Here is a 20,155-nt window from a genome sequence, read left to right as displayed (position 1 = left end):
CGCCGCCGGAGCTGAAGCCTACCCACGGGGAAGGTCGCTGGGGCGACCAAGAGCCGACGGCGCAGGTACGCCGGAGAGGGAGGGAGGGCTCGGCCTTGGCACACGTAGAGGGCTGGGACAGGCCGGGCCTCCTGCCCGCGGGGAGTCGGGGGTGCTGAAAGCTGAGGGCTGAAAAGCGCTTTGTCACTTCATGTGTGGTTCATGCTCACAGCAGCTCATTTTTTGTTCGCTTTGGTCACATAAAAGCATGCTGGACAGTCATGAGGAAACTCCTATATGATGGGAGAAAAAGCCTTTTCAAAATAGCTTTGACAAAATTTGTAGTGATCTTGGTTAAAACGTGGTCTAAGAGCTTGATGTGCTGCCCTTTGATGGGCCAGAAACAAGGAAATAAGTGTTTTGAAAGCCTTGTGAGAGACTTAATGAGATTTAAAGTTAAATACTACTTTTCATGAGAGGAAGAAGAATTAGGAAAGAAAGCCAAGCCAAACCTCATTCTCCTCCAGAAAAATAAAAATAAAATCCACATCCGCCAGCCTTTCTTTCTCAACCAGATCGGGTAAATGCGTTCCAAGCTCGTACCAAGGAAATTATGTGAACTCTTCTGACTCTTCTCAGTCAAGTGGAACTTAAAATACTCTCCTCTGGTTCTTGCTGTCATGCTCCCCCTCGTGGACTAAGCTGTCAAAAATAATTTCAAGGAAAAATATTCCTAAATTTTGTTCTGTTCCTTTACAGATCCAATTTAAAATACTGAGAGGACACAGTGGTACAGTGAGCTCCTGCCATTTTTGCTGTGAGGACAAAAAAGTTCTTTATGCTCTTATGATAGAACAGTGAAGCTCTGGGTATGTTATGAAAGCTACAACAGCAAATTTAAAAAAAAATCTGAAATCAAAAAAGGAATGTTATACAGGCATGAAGATTGACTGAATCATCAAGGAGCCTTCAGAAGATGTTTTACTGAAGTTTAAAAATAGCAACTGTAAATTTTTTGCAGTCATAGATAAATAGTGAAACTTCTATTTCATACTTTGAACATATTCTTTGATATTAAAGGGTGACCCTTGTAAGCATGTGTAGCATACACTGAATCAGAGCTCTAATTTATTAGTATTTTAAAACTGTAAGTTGATACATAAAGCTCATTTTTCTCCTGAAAGTTCCTTTTTCTGTCTTGTTTATGCATATGGCTCTTTCTGGAGGAGAAGAAGAAGTTAGGGATCACACAGTTGTTACCAGCATGGCCACAGTGTTTTCATACTTGTCATTTGTTTTTTCTTTCTATTTAAATCTTGATTTGCAGCCTTTATTTTCTTTCTTCTCCAAGTTTAGTGTAGTTAGCTGGGCTTTTTCTAAAGTTCCAGCCATCCTGGGTAGGGCAGAGGCGAGATCCGAACTGGGGAAGTGTACAGATTCTGGGTGATCCAATCTAAATTTAGTCTAAAAGAGAGCTTGGAGACTTATATTTATGTGAGCCCTTGAATTTCATGCAAGCCAAATGGCAGCATACCTGTGCTGAACAGATTGCAGGCATTGACATCTGGCATGTATTGAACAGTCAGGACTCGATTAAAGAATTGGTAATGAGTTATAGTAATGCCTTAATATGAGATGAACACAGATGAAATAGTTTTTATAAAGGATCTGAAGTGCTGACTTCTTACCAGTGGTAGAAACCTAGCACTGCATAATCCAAACCTTTCTTCAAACATACTGGAAAAAACCCTCAAACTCCAAAAATGTAAAAAGTCCAGGCAGTTTTCAGGTTAGCACCATTATGTTATCCAAGATCTGTGGATGGCTAGATCCAAGAAATCAGGAAGTCCAGAATGAAGGCACTCCTGTCTTTTAATGATCAGTTCCAGAGTAAATAAATACATGCACATCTTAAACAAATATTGTAGATAGGAGAAATAAAAATAAGTATCTCAGAGTGTTAGTCATGACATTTACAGTTTAATAACTGTCAGCTTGACAGTTCCAAACTTTCCTGCTTTGTTTGAACTTGGAACCGGAATGGGTATTTTTCTGTCTTTAGCAAAATGTTATTTTGCTGTCTTACATGTAAGTAAACAAAAATCAAGACCTGAAAATGATAAGATAATATTTTATTTTTTTTAAGGACAGTAGATCAACGAATGTTCTTTTTTGCTGGAAAGGCTATAATGTGCCACTCACCTAAAGTGTGGAAGGGTTAATCTGTCTAAGAAGTTTTACCTTTGTAATTTTTACCTAAGAAAGATTTATTCAAAACTTTCTGAGCAATACTTATTTTTCAGAATCTATCTATGAGTACTTGCCTGAGTATTGGAAACTTTCTGATAGCAAGGTGCGTGCAAGATTATGTTAATTTATTTCCTCTTCTGCAGAAACAGCTGAAGTAATTAGAATTCAGGAGACTACGGGAGACTTGGTGACGGGAGGCTCAGCCAGCCCTGACAATTTCACTTCGGGGTTCTCTCCTTTTTTTTTTTTTTTCCTTTGAAAGTCCAGATATCAAGTGACTGAGTGTACTGAGAAAGCATTTGAAGTTTCTCTTGAGAACAGACAGTATCTCACTGACAGTCCACACATCTTTTGAAAACCAAAGATTAATAGGGCGCACAGTAGACAGACTAGATAAGTCTAGAAGGGCAGTTCAGACTGCAAGGCTTTTTTGACTCAGAAAAACAGAACAAGAACATATGGTAACTTTGATCTATTTTTTTTTCTTCGGTCGTAGGACATTCCTAGTGATTCTAGTGTCAGTTGTTAGGCCTGTAGTGCATTGACACACATTCAGAAAATAAAAGTCTGTTACTGAGAGGTGCCCAGTTAGCAGGATAGCTCCTTCAAGTGAAAGTCTTTGTAAGGAACCAGCACTAGATTTGAGACTTGGCAGCTGATGTTAAAAAGGGGAGGAGTAGTCAGAGGTGCAAGATTTTATTCTCATATTGAAGACAAATAAAAGAACATGTACGCAATGAAGGTTGGTTGTTGCCTGCTTCCAGACTGATTCTGAAACCTCTTGGTACTTACACAAACAAAAATCTAATTGAAATTATTTGGTTAATAATGTATTATGTACCTAGGTGAAGGTATGATGACTGATCCTGTGATACTTTAATCTGTGAGTTACTCTGCATGTCAGCAGCCCTCCTGTTTTGTTTGGGGTTTTTGTGTTGTTTTTTTTTAATTATTTTTACAGTCGGGCACTGTGCTTTATTTGTAAAACTTGATTCCTATTTTTATTTGTATTACTAAACTTCAAGGCTTTACTCATGAGTTAGGACTGCACTATGCTTTGAACATCATACACGTATGACAAAAAGTCTCTTCCTGAAATCTCTTAAAACTCTCCATGTAACGCACTAAGTAGATAGAAGATGATGGAGAAACGTTATGGCCTAAAGTTGCACCAGGGAAGGTTTAGATTGGATGTTAGGAAAAGTATCTTCACTGAAGGGTTTGTCAGTTATTGGAACGGGCTGCCCAGGGAAGTGGTTGAGTCACCATCCCTGGAGGTATTTAAAAGTTGTGTAGATGGGGCACTTAGGGACACAGTTTAGTGGTGAATTGACAGTGTTAGTTTTATGGTTGGACTCAATGATCTTCAAGGTCTTTTCCAGCCTAAATGATTCTGTGATAAATGAACCAGTAATGCAGTACGGGTCATCATCTCAGCACTTCAGCAATCTGTTGATTGCTGTTGTAGGAATCACAAAACAGACATAAACGTGGGATTTTGTATTTTGAGAGAGATTTCTAGTTATTTATAGGTGACTCCTTCAAAACATGAAGGACAAAGGGGAACTCAAATTTTGAAAATGTAGCAATTGAGTGACAAAGGCTGGCATCAAAGGTAGGGCAGAAGGGAGATGATGTCTGGGGATAAATCACAAAGAGCTTTGTATTTGAAGACAAGAGGCTTTCATTTGTGACTGAGAATGAATCAGTGAAGGAACACAAGCAGAGGGAATGACACAGTACAGACAGTAAAGGGAAAGCTGTGGAAGAACACTGCACACGGGATTCAAGCAGGGAAGGCTGCATTTGTGAAGAAAATGATGTTGCAATAACGGATGCTGGGAGGGCAGGACTTGAGTGTGACTTTAAACTCGGTGAATGAAAATGGAAAGCTATATATTAGTTTATGAAGAAGGACTTGCCAGGATTTGGTTATGGACATGGATGTGAGAGTCTAAGGAGAACGCTCTTCAAGAAGTTTCTGGTGAAAACTATTCTGAATTATGGGAAGGAGATAAATCTGGGTGCGATAGATGGAGAACTCTGTTTCAGTCAGTCTTAAAAAGAAAAGATGGAATAAAGAGTCTGAGATCGTAAGAGTAACTAAAATAAGACTAACTTTACTGATTTCAAAAGTTTTGTTTCCCTTATTTTGTGATGTTTTGTAATTTTTTAACAATTTAGCAAAGTACTTCCTAATCAAACTCATTTGGATTCATTCAAGGATGTTGAGAAAGGTTTTCCTATTCAAGTTTTCGAAGAACACACGGCCCCAGTTTCTGAGTGCAATTTGACTCCTCATGACAGAAGGTGACCATTTTTTATCTTATTTTTAAGTGATGTTTTTGTGATTTCAAGGTTCAATTTCAGTGCATGTGGAAATAGTACAAAATTTAGAACAAATAAGTTACTTTTTCAATCCTTCCTATGGTTTCCTAACTTGTACTACATCGAAGTCAAACTTCTTTTGTTTACTTTTATGTACTACGATAAGTCACTTTGTTGTCATTTTCTCTTACATCTCCCTTCCTTCATACACTCTTCCTGCTTTTCTCCATCCTTTCACTTTCATTTATGCTGTCCATAACGCTAGCAGGCTGTTTACTGCCAGACTCCTTCATCCACATAAGCTACCATAAATCTCACCTTGTTCTCACCTACAATTTGCACAGGAGCTCTTGAATCTTTTCTGTCTTGCATGATGACTGCTGAATTAAACAGGAATCTTTTTATTGTCTTAAATGCATGTTGGAATACACTGATAGATTATGGCCTCTTGTAGGGCAAAGAACTTTTTAATACTGTTCTTGAGTTATAGGGGGCTGGAAGTATGTCTTTGGCATCCGTTCTGAAAGATACATATAGATATATATGAGTTGTATAAAAGAACAACATTGAATTAGCCACGGTTCAGGGGTTCATCTGTCTGTGAGATTTATACCTTCATAAAAGTTCTGTCAGTATTGTTTATTAATATTCTACAGCCTTTCCATTAAGCCTGTCTTGCCAACTAAAGAAGAAATGCATCTTAATCTAGTGTCAATCTGTGGACATAATAATTAAAACAACTGCAGCATATATTAACATTCGGTTAAGTAGGTCATGCAGTACCTCCAGGGGTACTATTTCTGGCATATTTTATCATTAAGTCATAGTTGAAATCAATTTTTATCAGACTGTAGAGTTGACTGATTAGTTTTTTGATCACATGCTACGCTGCCTATCGCAATTCTGTATATTTTTAAAAATTGCTAAACAGCAAGAAAAATGCCATTATGTATGGTCCTGGAAACTGCCTTCCAATCAAAAATGTTACCAGTTCATGAACTTTGTGTGGTCTTTTGATTTATGTGTTTCCATTTAGGAGCAGGGATTGTGTTGGTTTCAGGAAGCATACAGAGAAAATGAAAAGATTTTAATAATATAATTATATTTTTAGTTGTTAAATGTTAATGCATCAAGTTTCTTGGGCAAAATGCATAAAAGTGACAGTTTATGAACTTAATAAAAATAAAAAGCCATAATTGTACTAAAAATATTTGTCACATCCAGTAAAATTAAATGGAAGTATTACTTTAGATATTTGGGAATATTTTAGTAAAACTGTGTGAAGGAATTTTTTTTTACGTCCCGTTTCATGGAAGCCTGCCTGTTTTAGTAAACTCTATTGAATAGCTTTGTTGTCTAATGTGGCTTTGTGTTTGTGCAGAGCAGCATGTGTGGTAGAGGGTTACCCAGCAACATAACCACTGAAAATCCCAAAAAAGCCCCTACTGACAAGAACACTTGGCATTCATTAAAGAAAAGACATCATAATGGCTTTAAAATTATTCTAACATTAAAAATTATTAAATATCTTTTAATGGTTGAAATTAATAAATTGAGTTGACTGATTGCACTGAAAATTACATACATGACATTTTTATTAGTTTCTATCTGAAATATCCTTTTTTCAACTAAGCTATGCAATAATTTTTGCTGTAGGCTTTAAAAATCTATTTTAAATTTGTGAATATGAGGATGCCAAATCATTGTCAGAATGTCATTTATTTTTAAGTGTCTTCTTTTAAATGAAAACATTGCTGATTTCATTTCCATAATTTTTAGAGTGGTAACATCATCATATGATAAAACTGTGAAGGCTTGGGACATGGAAACAGGAAAAGTGCTTGTATGTATCCTTTAGAATGCATCTTGCAAAAGGTACAGCTGTAACATTCAGATTTATTGCTTTGTTGTTGATAAATAAGAAAACAAAAGATTCTTTGTTAGCACATTACAATACAGTTAGGGCAGGCAGGCAGACTTCATTTGTAGTCCTAGTTTTCGCATTGATAATTGCTTCATTTTGGGTGAGTCTCTTGATGAACACGTCTCAGTTATTTCAGATACAAATGGATATGATATGAATAACCCATCTCAACATTTGATTAAATTGACATTTCAGGATTTGAACGGGGTGGCCTTGTCTAATTTTAAGTTTATTGCTAATGCAAAAATAGAAAACTGAATATAAAGATATCTATCAACTTTCACCGGAACAAACTAATATCTAAAGGCTTCTTTCTGAACTGCTTACAGATTATAGAAAGTCTGCTGTAAAACTCTCTCTAACCCTCAAGCATGTTTCTAAAACCTTTTATTTTCTCTTTAGTGGACAGTAGAACATGAAGGCATTGTAAGTTCATGTGATATTTCTTGTGATGGTAAATATGTGGTATCTCGTTCAGACAGAGAAAATACCATATATGTTTTTGATGCAGTAAGTGCAACAGTAGTGGCACATATCCAAGGTAAGAGTTAAGACTTCTACATCTTGTTTATGGAGCTCTTGGTTGGTTTTTGTTTTTTGTTTTTCTTACCAAAAAAAAAGAGATAATTAGTTCAGTTCAAATATCCTTATTTGAGAAAGGCAAAAGAAACTTATCTGTAAGACATTAAACTCAGTATTTTCCAGAATAGGAAAAGGAGATAATGGTACAAAATTAGACCAACAGTGATTCATTTTTGAAGCATAATTTCCCTTTGAAGTTAATTTCACTAGTGAGACCTCAGTCCCATGAGGCTTCCACTCAGGACTGCAGGTCAGGGAGTTTGCCATTCCTGCAGAATCAGTTTCTGAATATATGAGCAGTCTTACAAATGTTAAATTGGCATATGTTTAACGTGCCCCTCTGAGTCAGAGCCTGATAGTAGAATTGTTTGAGTTTAAAAATAAAAAGTTCAACAAATGAATCCTGATAGCTTCATTAGAGCTGTCTCTGTTGGGTGACACTATCAGGGCATATTTTGTTGATGTTCTTTTAATAGAGCTCTTTGCATTCTTGCAGTATAATTACCTGCTTAAGTGGTCCCTAAGAGTCTGAGTAGTTGAATGTCATTGGCATTATGGGGCCACTCTGGACTGATTTTCAGGAATGGAGCAGAGAAATAAGTTACTAAAAGGCAGCATATGAATTTATGTTACCTGTGTATGTTGAGTGCCTAGGCACAGGTTTGTATTTCACACTGTCTGCAGTAACTATGAGACCTCTTTCTCATTGAGAGGTAAGGGAGGAGGTGTCCTAGCCAGTGAAATAGCGATTTTGAAATTACAGTGGTTTGGAAATCGACTGATGCATAGAAGCTATATGTAGTTCTGCCTTTCAAACCTGTGTTCTGTGATCCACATGTAATTCATCAAAATAACTTATAGTCTTACTTGGTGTTTTTTGTATAGGTCATCACAAAAGCACTATCACAAGATATTGTTTTGACCGTGATAACCAACGAGTGACTTCAGTGTCATGCGATGAGACCATAAAGCTATGGGATATGATAACACGATCCACCTCAATTACAATTAATGAGTCAGAAACAATGCTGTAGTTAATTATGCGTGGCATTATTTGAAAATTATCATTGACATTTATGCTAAGACTTGTACGAAAGAAAATGAGCAGTACTTCTTGAACTAAATAAAGTCATACAGGAGCAAATGACATATATGAAAGCGTGAACAAAATGACCCACTCAAGCTTCCTGCTGTACTTAATTGTAAAATTGTGATTTGATGGCTGTAAGCATTTCTAGTAGTTTGGGTTGGTTGGTTTTTTTTAGAGCTTCTAGGTTCTTGGATACATACAGAGGCAGAAGATAGCATGTGCACTTTGGTACTGCAGTGTAAACTTGTTCTAATTTCTGCTAATTACGAAAAATGTATAATCATTGATGAATGAAGAGATAAAATATTACTTAGACTAGTGAGGCTTTTAAAAACATTATGGTACGAAGCAAAAATAATACAGGGGAAGAGGAAAAAAATACATTTAGATGTTGGGAATTGATAATTAATCATGAGTTCTTACAGAATATTTTGTGATAATTAGGTTTTGCACTGCAGCCGGATCACCTTAGCCCTTCATAAAATTCATGGGCCCCAGAGCAATCACAGGATGATCTACTCCGCTCCTAATGAGCTCCAGTGAAACCTCACAGACTTCCAGACAATCTGTTCTGTTGCCTCACTGTGTTGATCTTTAGAAAGGTTTTCCTAAGGTGGACTATTTTGGCTGCAGTTTAAACTTGCATGTTTGTGTTTAGATCCGCTTCAGACATGGACATCAGATTATTCCCTTGTTTTCTTCAACATTTTTATGTACATGCAAGAACTTCTATTATATCTGCTGAGTCATCTTTTCAGTAGATTAAACCATCCTTATAATTTAATATTTAATTATTTCCTACTTTACTGATCATTCTTGTTACTGATCTCTGAGATCTTTCCAGTTGGCCCACATTTTTCTTGAATTATGTGGCCCCATAATGTAAACAGTATTCCTTCTAACTGGGAAAAAAAATAATTATTTTTACATGCTTCTCTGTGGATGTGCCTGTGTTCATACATCCTGGGATGAGATTTACTCCTTTTTCTGACGGCATGATGGTGAAGAGGAGTCAATATTTGTTACATCCTTTTCTTTTTTCTTTTTTGGCAGAACTGTAATGTAGTCCATTGTGACCACCCCTTATCTGAGCAGTCAATTGTTTGTATGTTACTACAGAATGTCAGACTTGACAATATTGACCTGATCAGGCAGCACACGTATTAGGTAACTGATTAAACACTGTAACACTCCTACAAACTGCAGTGTTGACAGCATTGTTTCCTATAGAGATTGTTATAAGCCTTTTATTTTCTTGATAATTTCTTCAATTCATGAACATAATATTGAATTGTAATCTTCTCCCTGGTATAACTGCAGACCCTCTTCAGCTTCATTTCATATCGGTACTATATCTTATTATGTACATTGTTAATGGAAGTACAGAATGGGACTGGATTCAGGACCGATGCTGTGGATCCCAGTTCAAGATGTACTTTCATTTTCACAGTGAACCAATTGTGGCCACTCTCTGAGGACGGAGATAATTTTTCCTTACATGCTTTTGAAGAAGGTAATGCCCAGGGCCAGAAACCTTGCTCAGTATTATCTCCTGAGCCTTCATGTGCTGAACTCTTATCTCTCACACTGAAGCCAGGAATACAGTAAAAGCATTACATCAATTTAGGATGTTATCATTTTAAGAAGGAAGTATGCAACAATAGAGATGTCAAATCAACCGTTAAAAATACCAATGGCTTTAAGTAAAATCAACCAATTTAGCTTTGATTTCTTAAAACAATAATCACAGAGAGAGTCTGCCTTTATACTATAATAAAATTGTCTTTGAGGGATTAGAAATTACTTTGGATGGGAAATTCAACCTGGAACACTGTAATGTTTCTTTTAAATTGCTGTGACTTACAGCATTGTCTCCCATAAGAGATACTCATAATCCTTTCCCCACTGCAGATTTCAGGAAGCATTAGAGTCCTCGCCCAGTTCTGGAACATCCAGATTTCTTTTCTGAAGGGTATCCCTGCTTCCAAAATTAGACTTTAATCTAAAATGGATAAAAGTGACAGAATTTTTGAGTTGAAATTTACGTGTAGAGATAGATGAAGGCTATTTATTTAATGAAAAATGGGTGGAGATTTTTTTTTGTAATTTGCTTTTAGTAAAATGTGGTTGTGTTGTACCTGCTGAACAATTTCTTATTAAGCTGCATTCAACAGCAACAGCAACAAAATAGCTGGTCACTTTTCAGTCCTGCAAAATGACCTAATCCAATAGTGGATTTAAACCCATGCTGGCTGTGGGTTCATAAGTAACTCCAGAGACTTACAGAACTATTCATATGGTTAAAACTCAGAATATGCTTATGATGCTTTACTGGATGGAGACAGGGTGCTCAGTGTTGCAGGAGGCTCTTTGAGAGATTTGTAATGGTTACAAAAGCTCACTCTTCCCCTGTTTTTTATCTGTGTTTCAGGGGACACAGCAATGCCATCTCAGATTGCTGCTTTACCTCAGACGGTCATTACTTGTGCACAGCATTGTGGGACTGAAGCTTAAAAATATGGGATATAAAGCCAGGAGAATTTCGGTGTCATGAACCTGTTTCTTTGAACCAAGGACATGAGGGTTCTGTTAGTTCCTGCATTTTTAGCCAAGATGGTGAGTATCTTAATACAAGTGCATGATGTATCTCGATACCTATGTACAGGACATCTCAGATAAACCAAGAGTGACTAATCATATAGGTAATTAAGTCATCATTCCCAAGATAACATGTTTAATTATGAGAAAATGACATCTATGTGAATAAGTGAATTGAAGTTGATGGTCTGTGTTCCGTCTTAACCAGGCAACTGGAACACTTGCTTAATTGATACACCCATCAAGAGGTATAATATCCCAGAATCACAAAATGTTAGGAGTTGGAAGGGACTTCGAGAGATAATCCAGTCCAACGCCCCTGCCACAGCAGGATCACCAGACCAGGTCACACCGGAACATGTCCAGGCAGGTTTTAAATGTCTCCAGAGAAGGAGACTCCACAACCTCTCTGGGCAGCCTGGTCCAGTGCTCTGTCACCCTTACAGTAAAAAAAATTTTCCTTATGTTCAGGTTGAACCTCCTATGCTCCAGCTTGCACCCATTGCCCCTTGTCCTGTCATTTGACATCACAGAGAAGAGCCTGGCTCCTTCCTCCTGACACTCGCCCTTTACAAATTTATAAACTTTATGAGGTCACCCCTCAGTCTCCTCTTCTCCAAGCTAAAGAGACCCAGCTCCCTCAGCCGCTCCTCATAAGGGAGATGCTCCACTCCCTCCATCATCTTTGTGGCTCTGCGCTGGACTCTTTCAAGCAATTCCCTGTTCTTCTTGAACTGAGGGGCCCAGAACTGGACACAATATTCCAGATGCGGTCTCACCAGGGCAGAGCACATGGGGAGGAGAACCTCTCTGACCTACTAACACAGCTTCTACACACCCCTTCTCATACACCCCAGGATGCCATTGGCCTTCTTGGCCACAAGGGCACAGTGCTGGCTCATGGTCATCCTGCTGTCCACCAGGACACCCAGGTCTCTGTCCACTGTGCTGCTCCCTAGCCGGTCAGTCCCCAACCTATACTGGTACATGGGGTTGTTCTTTCCCAGATGCAAGACTCTACACTTGCCCTTGTTGAATTTCATTAAATTTTTCACCACCCAACTCTCCAGCCTGTCCAGGTCTCTCTGAATGGCAGCACAGCCTCTACTCCTCCCAGTTTTGTGTCGTCAGCAAGCTTGCTGACAGTGCACTCTGTTCACTCATCCAAGTCGTTGACGAATATATTGAATAGTGCTGGTCCCAGTACAGACCCATGGGGGACCCCACTAGATACAGGCCTCCAACTGGACTCTGTCCCATTGATCACAGCTCTCTGACTTCTTTCCTTCAACCAGTTCACAATCCATCTCACTACCCGCTTATCTAGACCACACTTCCTCAGTTTAGCTGTGACAATAAAAAGATTATAATGAAGTAAAAGCACAATACTATGTTAGAAGAACTTAGCACTTGTGGATATCCTCCTAACATTAGTTAGTTGAAAAAACGTGTTCAGTAAATACTGTACTGATCTGTAACAACTAGGAAAATGTGTATGTTTCTGTTAGTATCTCCAAAAGTAAAGTTACTTCACAGCCCAAAAAACATCTGCTAGTAATGTGTTTCTGAAAAACTTCATGGATGTTTTCAGCTACACTGATGGAGCACATAAACTACCATGTTCAACGTAGATGATATTTATGAGTTTTAGCAAGACAATTTGGCACGTGGAACTTGATGTCTCCACGGTAATTGCATAAAAAGGAGAAGAAGGAGGAAGAAACAGACTCTTCAGTTCACGTCTATTTGAGTGGAAGTAGTGGGGAGCTATTTCTTACTGCCTTAGTTCCATGACTTTTACTAGATCATAGACAACTTGTAGTCCAACATGAAATCAGTGTTTCTTCACGGGGATGAACTAATGGGAATTTCTGTACATTTTGATCTAATTGGCTGTTTTCTTTTGCAACATCACATCTGAATACCCCAGTAAAGACGACACCTGAACTGCTGACAGCAGGTTAATCAGCAGTCATACAAAAAGTATCTTCTGAGTTAGGCAACTCAAATAAATAAATAGCAACTCTATGGGGAAACTGTACCTGTGGCTTGAAGACATGCAAATGCAGATAGGCTTGTGAATATCTGAAAGCGTGCTGTCTGCAGTAAACTCTGCATTTTTGTTTTTATTCATAGTTGACCTAACAACTCTGAAAGTATTCTCAATATTGTAATTTGTAAACAAGATAGCTCCTTAATTTTCTGAGTCAACAAAGTTTTCATGTATGGCTTTTTTTTCACTCAGTTGTATGTTTGCTAAATTTATGTATTAATATTACAAAATTAAGAACATTAACAGCAAGTAGCCAAGGAACTTCAGCTATCTTGTTAAGGCATGACTAATAGCTAAGTGTTTCAATTTTTTTATAAAGTCTGACTCACTGTTAGAGGAGCTTTTATTAGTCTGTATGACAAAGCAAAGATAAAATACAGTGTTCTGATTTTACATTTCAGCATCACTTGTTGTGTCTGGTGGATATGACAAAACTGTAGCTATATGGGATATGGATGCAGGCTATAAAAAGCTAAGCTTAAAGGTACTGAGCTCTTATTTTGTCACTAGTTTGTTGAGAAGGTATAAAATGTATTGCTGGTTTAAAAGCATTGTATATTTCATTATCTGACAAATACCCTTGCCCATCCTTTTTAGATACAGGTAGGAGTACATCCTGGGTTTGTGTGATTTTATTTGCTAGAACAGTAGATTCTTACAGCGTTAGCTATAAAGATAGTACCTTTGTCAAGTCAGTTGTTGATAAGCTATTTCATTTTTATTTTTACGAGCAAGCTCATTTAAAGATTATATGTAATGGAGTTCTACCTGTATTTTAGGAGACTTAATTCCAGCAAGTAACAAGAGCCTGGATACTGCCTACATTCATTTTGAAATGCCACACTCTTGTATATCTGTATGTTTGCATGCTTGCTTATGTCCACAGGAAACAGTACATTAAAAGGGAAGCATTCAAAAAAAGTAAATATTGGTGTTGAGGATGTCAAGCTTAGCACAGTCTCTTGGTTCCATGGTTTACATTACTGCTCATAGTGATGGGGATGTGGTACATGCTGCAATACTTTTTAGGGTGGACAATTCTGTAAGTGAGGTAGCTATTCAGTATTTAGCTATCCCTGCTTAGAGCTAAGCCTTCTCTTTTCTTCCATATCTATATAATACTACCCAAAATGTGAGGCGGTAAGTAATACCTGCATTAAAAAAAAAAGGTCCAACTCTCATTAGTTCATCATGGCTTTATTTTTTGCAGACATACCATATTGTATTACAACAGTTTTCATTTGTTTCTCATTTTAGTGGAAACAATCCACAAGACTTGAACTAGCGATCAGACATATGGGTCAAAGAAAAGGATTAACAGTATTTATAAAGTGTATTCATATGTGCATGCATTTTGCAAATATTAATTTCAAAGGAGTCAAGCAATATCAGAGTTCAGATTTGCAACCTTGGCTCTTTCCTATCTTATGAAAATATGATTTTAATGGACTTTTTTTTTTTTTAACTTACTGCATACGCTATTCAAGGCTTAGTTAAAACACCCATGAACAAACCCACCTGGATGATCTCAGAAAAGACCACTTTTCGTCAGAACCTTGAGCTTAAAAACAGCTTCAACTGCTGTCACATTTGAGATAGCTTGTTCATACAGGAAAGCACATAAGCCTGTGCCTCACATGTGTTATCTTAAATGTAAGCTTACCTACACTCCAGAACTTGAACTGTACTCATGAAACCTTTTGAGCAGTAACAGCACACATTATCCACCAGCATCACCAGCTGCTTTACATAATACAGCTACTGCAAATTTCCCCATTCACAGCGATCACTGTAAGTAACTCAGTTCCCTGTTAAAAAGACAGCATCTGTTTAAATGGTGATATCTTTGTAACTATGGGGAATTCCAGCTCAGTACCTATGCCTTGGTATAATTATATTCTGGACTCATAACTAAATTCAAAAACCTGTTTTAAAGATTGGATTCAATCTTTAAAACTGTTTTATGCATGCATGTGTGACAACTACTCTGTGCTGAAAAAATGCATGCTCATCTTTTTATTGTTTTTCTCAGGTGTGGCATTTGTCTATCAAAACGACACCGGGCCTTCCTAAACTCTAGAAATGTTCCATGTTAATACCATTCATTCTTTAATAACCTCCCTAGCTGGAATAAATAATTCATTTTAGATTTTAACCTGTTTCTAGTCTTATGCCAGCTCAGTGCTGTTAACCTCAAATCAGCTTTGCTGCTGCTGTCAGAATGAGGATATCCGATACATCTGCTTGACTTGGCCTGCTTTCAGAACTGGTTTCCTTCCCTTAAACAAGGGGGAAGCTGCTGTCTGTTCCCACAGCTCTTCCCTCCATTATTGCATGATAAACAGACTCAAAATTTTTTTAGGTAATGAGTATTAGATGCCAGGTCCCTCTCTACAATACTTTATTTAACTGTTTAAAAAATAGAAAAGACCCATGCTTAAATGGAGCTTAAACCCATGGTAGATGTGTAGCTGTCATTCATCCGAGTGCTCCAACTGGTGGTCTGCTTACTAGAGATGGTAACAGCCATGGTTTTCAGGTATATGTAGAAAAGTATGAACTTCATAGAAACATTTTTTTTCTTGACTGTACATGAGGCAGTCTAGATAATTTTTCTCACTGCATTTCAAAATATATTTATCATACAAATAGTTGGTTTTATTGTCATAAAAATAATAGGGTTTTCTTGCTTTTTGCTTTACTGTAGGGTCATTGGGACTGGGTGACAGATGTTGCGATTAGCAAAAACAAGAAACGGGATTCTTTCAGCCTCGCAGGTAATCACTAATTCCTCATGTGGTTTCAGGAGCTAACTTATAAATGGATGTCATTATTCCATCCTTTGTTTTTAGCTTTTTTAAAATGAAATTTAACAATGATCAAGTTATAAAAGTGCTAAGTTGTAATCAGTATTTACCTTAAGCATTTACAGAAGATCTTTGAAAGAATTTGATAAGTATGTTTATTTTTGGTTATTTTAAAATGTGTGGGCAGTTTCAGATTGCTAAAGATTGTTTCCAAGGACATGATATTCAAGTGTGAAGTTTATCTCTCTTATTGAGAGGCCTCATCTGATAAGATTTCATCCTTATGGAAATTATGTAAATCACTCTTTTGGTAATATGCAAATACATCAAAATAATAGCATCTTCTTCTCAGGATTCTACTTTGAGATTGTGGAATATTGAAAAGATGGATCACATTCCTTCAGTGATAGAAATCAGAAAAGCAAGAGGCTCAAAAACTGCTCAGGTTCTATTACTTTGTTTTTTAACCATACCTCGTACTTTATTCATAAAGAAAAAGTGAATGTTAAAGGAAAGCTGCCAGATTTCCAGGCTGAAAACATTGATTGTCTTTGTTTGCTATTTGCAAAGATTGTCAAATCCATTTTTGGGAGTGGAATGTAGTAATAACAGTTCATTTCTTAAACTGATTTTGGTAAGGACATCAGTTTTCATATACAGGTGCATTTTTGTTTTTAGAAAACAGAGTCACATATGTGTACTCTTAAAAAGAAGCATACGTTGTTTTTTCCACACCTGATGCTTCTGTAAAGTACTTGGATGCTTATATAAGAGTATTACTAAACCAAGGCAGGTATTATTCATATGCTCATGGACATAAATCAGCTTACATGAATTCTGAAGAGTGTCTTTTTAAAGCTGAGATTGTATATTCTGACTTCTAAACCATGAATTATAAATAGATGCTAGGAAAGAACAACATTAACAAGCTTAATGCTATCGAAACATGCATTTTATTACAGTCCCCCAATTGTTTTTGTGGCTTTACAAGATCTTGTGTATAAGTATGTGTATGTATTCTTGTCAATAACCATTAAGTTAAACTACATGAAAAAGAACTAACTTTTTTATTATTTCTATAATATTTTATCAAGCTTAATAATACCTGTTCAACAGCAGGTATTCAAAAGCAGTGTACAGCTTTTAAAGCTTTTAAATAAGTTTTATAAATGTGCCAGCAGTGAAAATGTGTACGTTCCTAAAAGTGTCAATTAACAAAAATTGGAGAATATGATTAAAATTGGTACAAAGAAAGGAATTTTTTTTGTGTGTTGTAGCAATATTTAAAGCATACCAAACAACTAGGAAAGTCTCAAATTGTCTCACACTTTGTAAACAGTTTCACAAATAGCAAATTGGGAATCAGTGTTAGGTTAACTATGATAGAAGTGGATTAAACTTCCTGACTATGTGTGTGTGGTCAGCAGAAAAACTTCTTTCTGCTACAGAAAGTTAATATTTAATCTAAAATTATTTTTATGTATAAATTTGTCGTATTTTTCCCGTACATGTCTCCTTTAGTCAGATAATGGTCAGGTTAAAAAAAAAAAAAGTAGTAAACAAAAAAAGCCCCAAACCACCTAGTGATTATCACCAAGACAGAACAGCTAAAAACTGGATACCCATCAAGCTGCCCAGAAAGTAAAGTATGGTACTGTATTGGTTGGAAAAAATAAAATCAGAGTTCACATAAAATGTAGTTTTTATTCAGGAAAAAAACTCCAAACCACTCATCACAGGAATTAATTTTGGGCAACACCATTTGTGTCAAGCTTGTGACAGTGATACACATTCAGGGCATCTTGAAAATCGGGCATAGATACATGTGTGTATATAGAGCTGTACCTTCTTGGGTGAAATAATGCACCTCTGTCACAGATGATTAACTGAATTGCCATTTTTTGTTATATTTAAACCAGTGTGAAGAATGTGAAAAACCTTTCTTATGCCTACAACATAGTGACTCTGAAAAGATATCGAAGTGTGTATTCTATCGTCCATCTTCTCCAGTGAGAAATATTTTGCCATTACCACCTTCTGTTTCTCCTGATCTTTAAATTAATCTAGTGGTTTGGGGATGTGAAGTCATTTAAGTATAAATAGAGTATCTGTACATGAAGCTAAGACTTCCCTCTATAACCTTGCTCTACCACAGTATTTTGTATGACAAACCGAAAAATACATTGTATGAATCCATTAAATAGCTGTGATGTATTGGGTAAAGAATGAAATCCCCAGGAGTAGAAATATTCTTTATCCTGCATGATACTAGAGAATAAAATTATTTACTTGTCCTTTGGGTAATTTTCAGCAAATTTAAATCAATGTACTAGTTCCAAGTTCAATTTACTGAAGAAAATATGTGGATATTTAAATTATTGACAGGTTTCCTTATGTTCTTTGGATAAACCATTCTTCTTTACTATGACAAACAAAGAATCTTTGCTGTCAGTCAACATTAGAAAAAGTTGTGTGAGTAAAACCATGAATAGGACCATTAACTTTTTTCTAACTTGTTGCCGTACGCCTTACAAAACATTTGTAAAGGAGTTTTCAGGCATTGAGGGTAAGTTGTGGTTCTTGTCGGACATGATGCAGCACAAGTTAATCCTGTGTAATAAAGGCTCCCTCCAACAAGGAGCGTGGTATTCTTACTACCCTTTCGTAGGAAGCAACCCTGAGAGGATTATATCTATTCAGCATATGTAAGAATGTCAATTAATAAAAGATTAAGTGTTTCAAAATGTTTGGAAGCCTTATCCTAAAAATAGTGTTTTCAACCTTTTCAACATTTCTTTCTAAAAGGAACTTGAAGTGGGGAAAATAGTTGGAACTGGGCATGTGACAGCCTGGAATGCAGCTAAGCTGTGGAATACAAAGAAATCTAAGTAGGTAGATGGTTTTTTTCCCTTGTCTAAGTTATGTGACTTGTGTAGCAACAATTATACTTGAATCCAAGGTTTAATGAAAAATATTTGTGGGGAATAGTATGTTTTGTACAGATGTATGGCTTTGAATGAGTATTAGGTGGTAACTTTCCAGCATTCCTTTCCCCTCTTTACTCCTTAATTAAATGTTATTGTTTTGTTACAGAAGCTAAAGAATATGCTGTGTCTATGCTCCTCATGTTTGTTGTTTTTTTTTTTAAACAGATGGCATAAAATATGCATATTTTGTAGCTGAATTAATTTGGCTTTATTATAGTTAGTAATACTGAACTAATTTCTGTATGTTAGAAAAGATTAGTCCTAGAATAATTAATGTTTTATTAGAATTAAAAGTGTTCTTTAGTTCTTTCTTTACCCCTTTCAGCTCGGAAAATGAAAGCTCCATTTTTTTTCTGCTGAGACAGGACAAAAAGCAGTTGTTCTATAGAGGTTTGGTTCATTTTGCATTAGTAATGTGAATAGGTTGTAAATTTTATTTTGAATTAATCTTCTTTCTGTTTCCCATACTGAGAAAAACAAGGCAAAAAGAATTTTTACATTGTGGTTTTAATAATATCATGAAGTTTCATTACTTATTGGTGTTTTCTGTCCATTACCATCATCTGTTTAGTGCTTGGGTGCCATTGAGTCAGCTTGTCTTCAGCTCTACAGCAGCAGGCCCATATTTGTATGCAGCATAGGTTTTGTGGGGAATGTGATAATTACAGATAATTCATAAGTTGGAGATTTATCTGCATTTTTTTCTGGCTCATGTACCCCTGAAGTTTGACTAATTCACTCAGTCCCTGTTCTTACCTGATGAGAAAGTTGTAAGGCTGTTTTAGACCAAGTCAGCATGGCTGCCCTTCTGGGAGTTATTTGAATAGCATCTATAATTTGGCTGTAAATATGCCTTAGATGCTTGTTAAGTTGCCAAAGCAATCTCTGTGTTTTGCAGATTCTGATTATGCTCCAGGCCTGTAATCAGGGCTATTCATGGAGATGATCCTTTCCCGGTAACTGTGGGTTGTGGGCCAGGCTCTGTATTCATCCATGGCTCATTCCCACCTGGTACCACCCCAGCCATCTCTTGGCATGGGGCAGCCTTGTTCGGCACCCTGTGCGGGTACCACGTTGGAGCACTGGGGCCCTGAGGGAAGGCGTTCTACTGTAGCAACATCAGTTCTGCGTGAAGATTTCTAATTAGCCCTACAGAAAACTCCCCAAATCACTTTTTCTAATTACTTAGCTTATATGAACATGTGTGTTTAGTGAGGCACTCTAGTGTTACGTGTGGGCACCGACCATAAAGCACATAAGCAGTATCTGCATATGCATATTGTGGTTTAATTTTTGCATCATTATAGATGATTGCAATACGTAACTGAGGCTCGATCTTCCCTTGGTGTCTCCTGCTGTGAGCCTTGAGCAGTCGAGGCGCTGTGGGATAAGGCAGGACGGGAGCCTAACCGTTAACAATCTTGCTTAAATGTTTATCTTTGAAATGCTGACATTTATGTATTTTCCTTCCGTCTTTACATGTGTTGTACCAAACCAAACGTCCACGCGTGTGTGCGGTGTACAGCCACGCACTCCGCAGTAAGTCTCGCAGAGCAG

General features: G+C 36.9%; 1 protein-coding gene across 1 annotated transcript; it reads left to right on the top strand.

Annotated features, from left to right (window-relative positions):
- Positions 1-5: 5 nt before the first annotated feature.
- Positions 6-17,668, top strand: WDR88 (WD repeat domain 88; the record flags this gene model as incomplete). Its single annotated transcript, XM_010189968.1, is given in 12 exon segments — positions 6-65; positions 739-814; positions 817-848; positions 4,454-4,539; positions 6,337-6,400; positions 6,884-7,022; positions 7,949-8,078; positions 10,585-10,769; positions 13,206-13,288; positions 15,512-15,560; positions 15,944-16,056; positions 17,531-17,668. Coding segments are annotated over 12 exon segments (1,155 nt in total), but the record flags the coding sequence as incomplete, so codon positions are not given.
- Positions 17,669-20,155: the final 2,487 nt, after the last annotated feature.

This window comes from Mesitornis unicolor, unplaced genomic scaffold, assembly GCF_000695765.1.
Source record: "Mesitornis unicolor isolate BGI_N332 unplaced genomic scaffold, ASM69576v1 scaffold7118, whole genome shotgun sequence".
NCBI classification, from domain to species: Eukaryota; Metazoa; Chordata; class Aves; order Mesitornithiformes; family Mesitornithidae; genus Mesitornis; species Mesitornis unicolor.
Note: the sequence above shows the minus strand (reverse complement) of the source record. Positions and strands in the feature narration are given on the sequence as shown.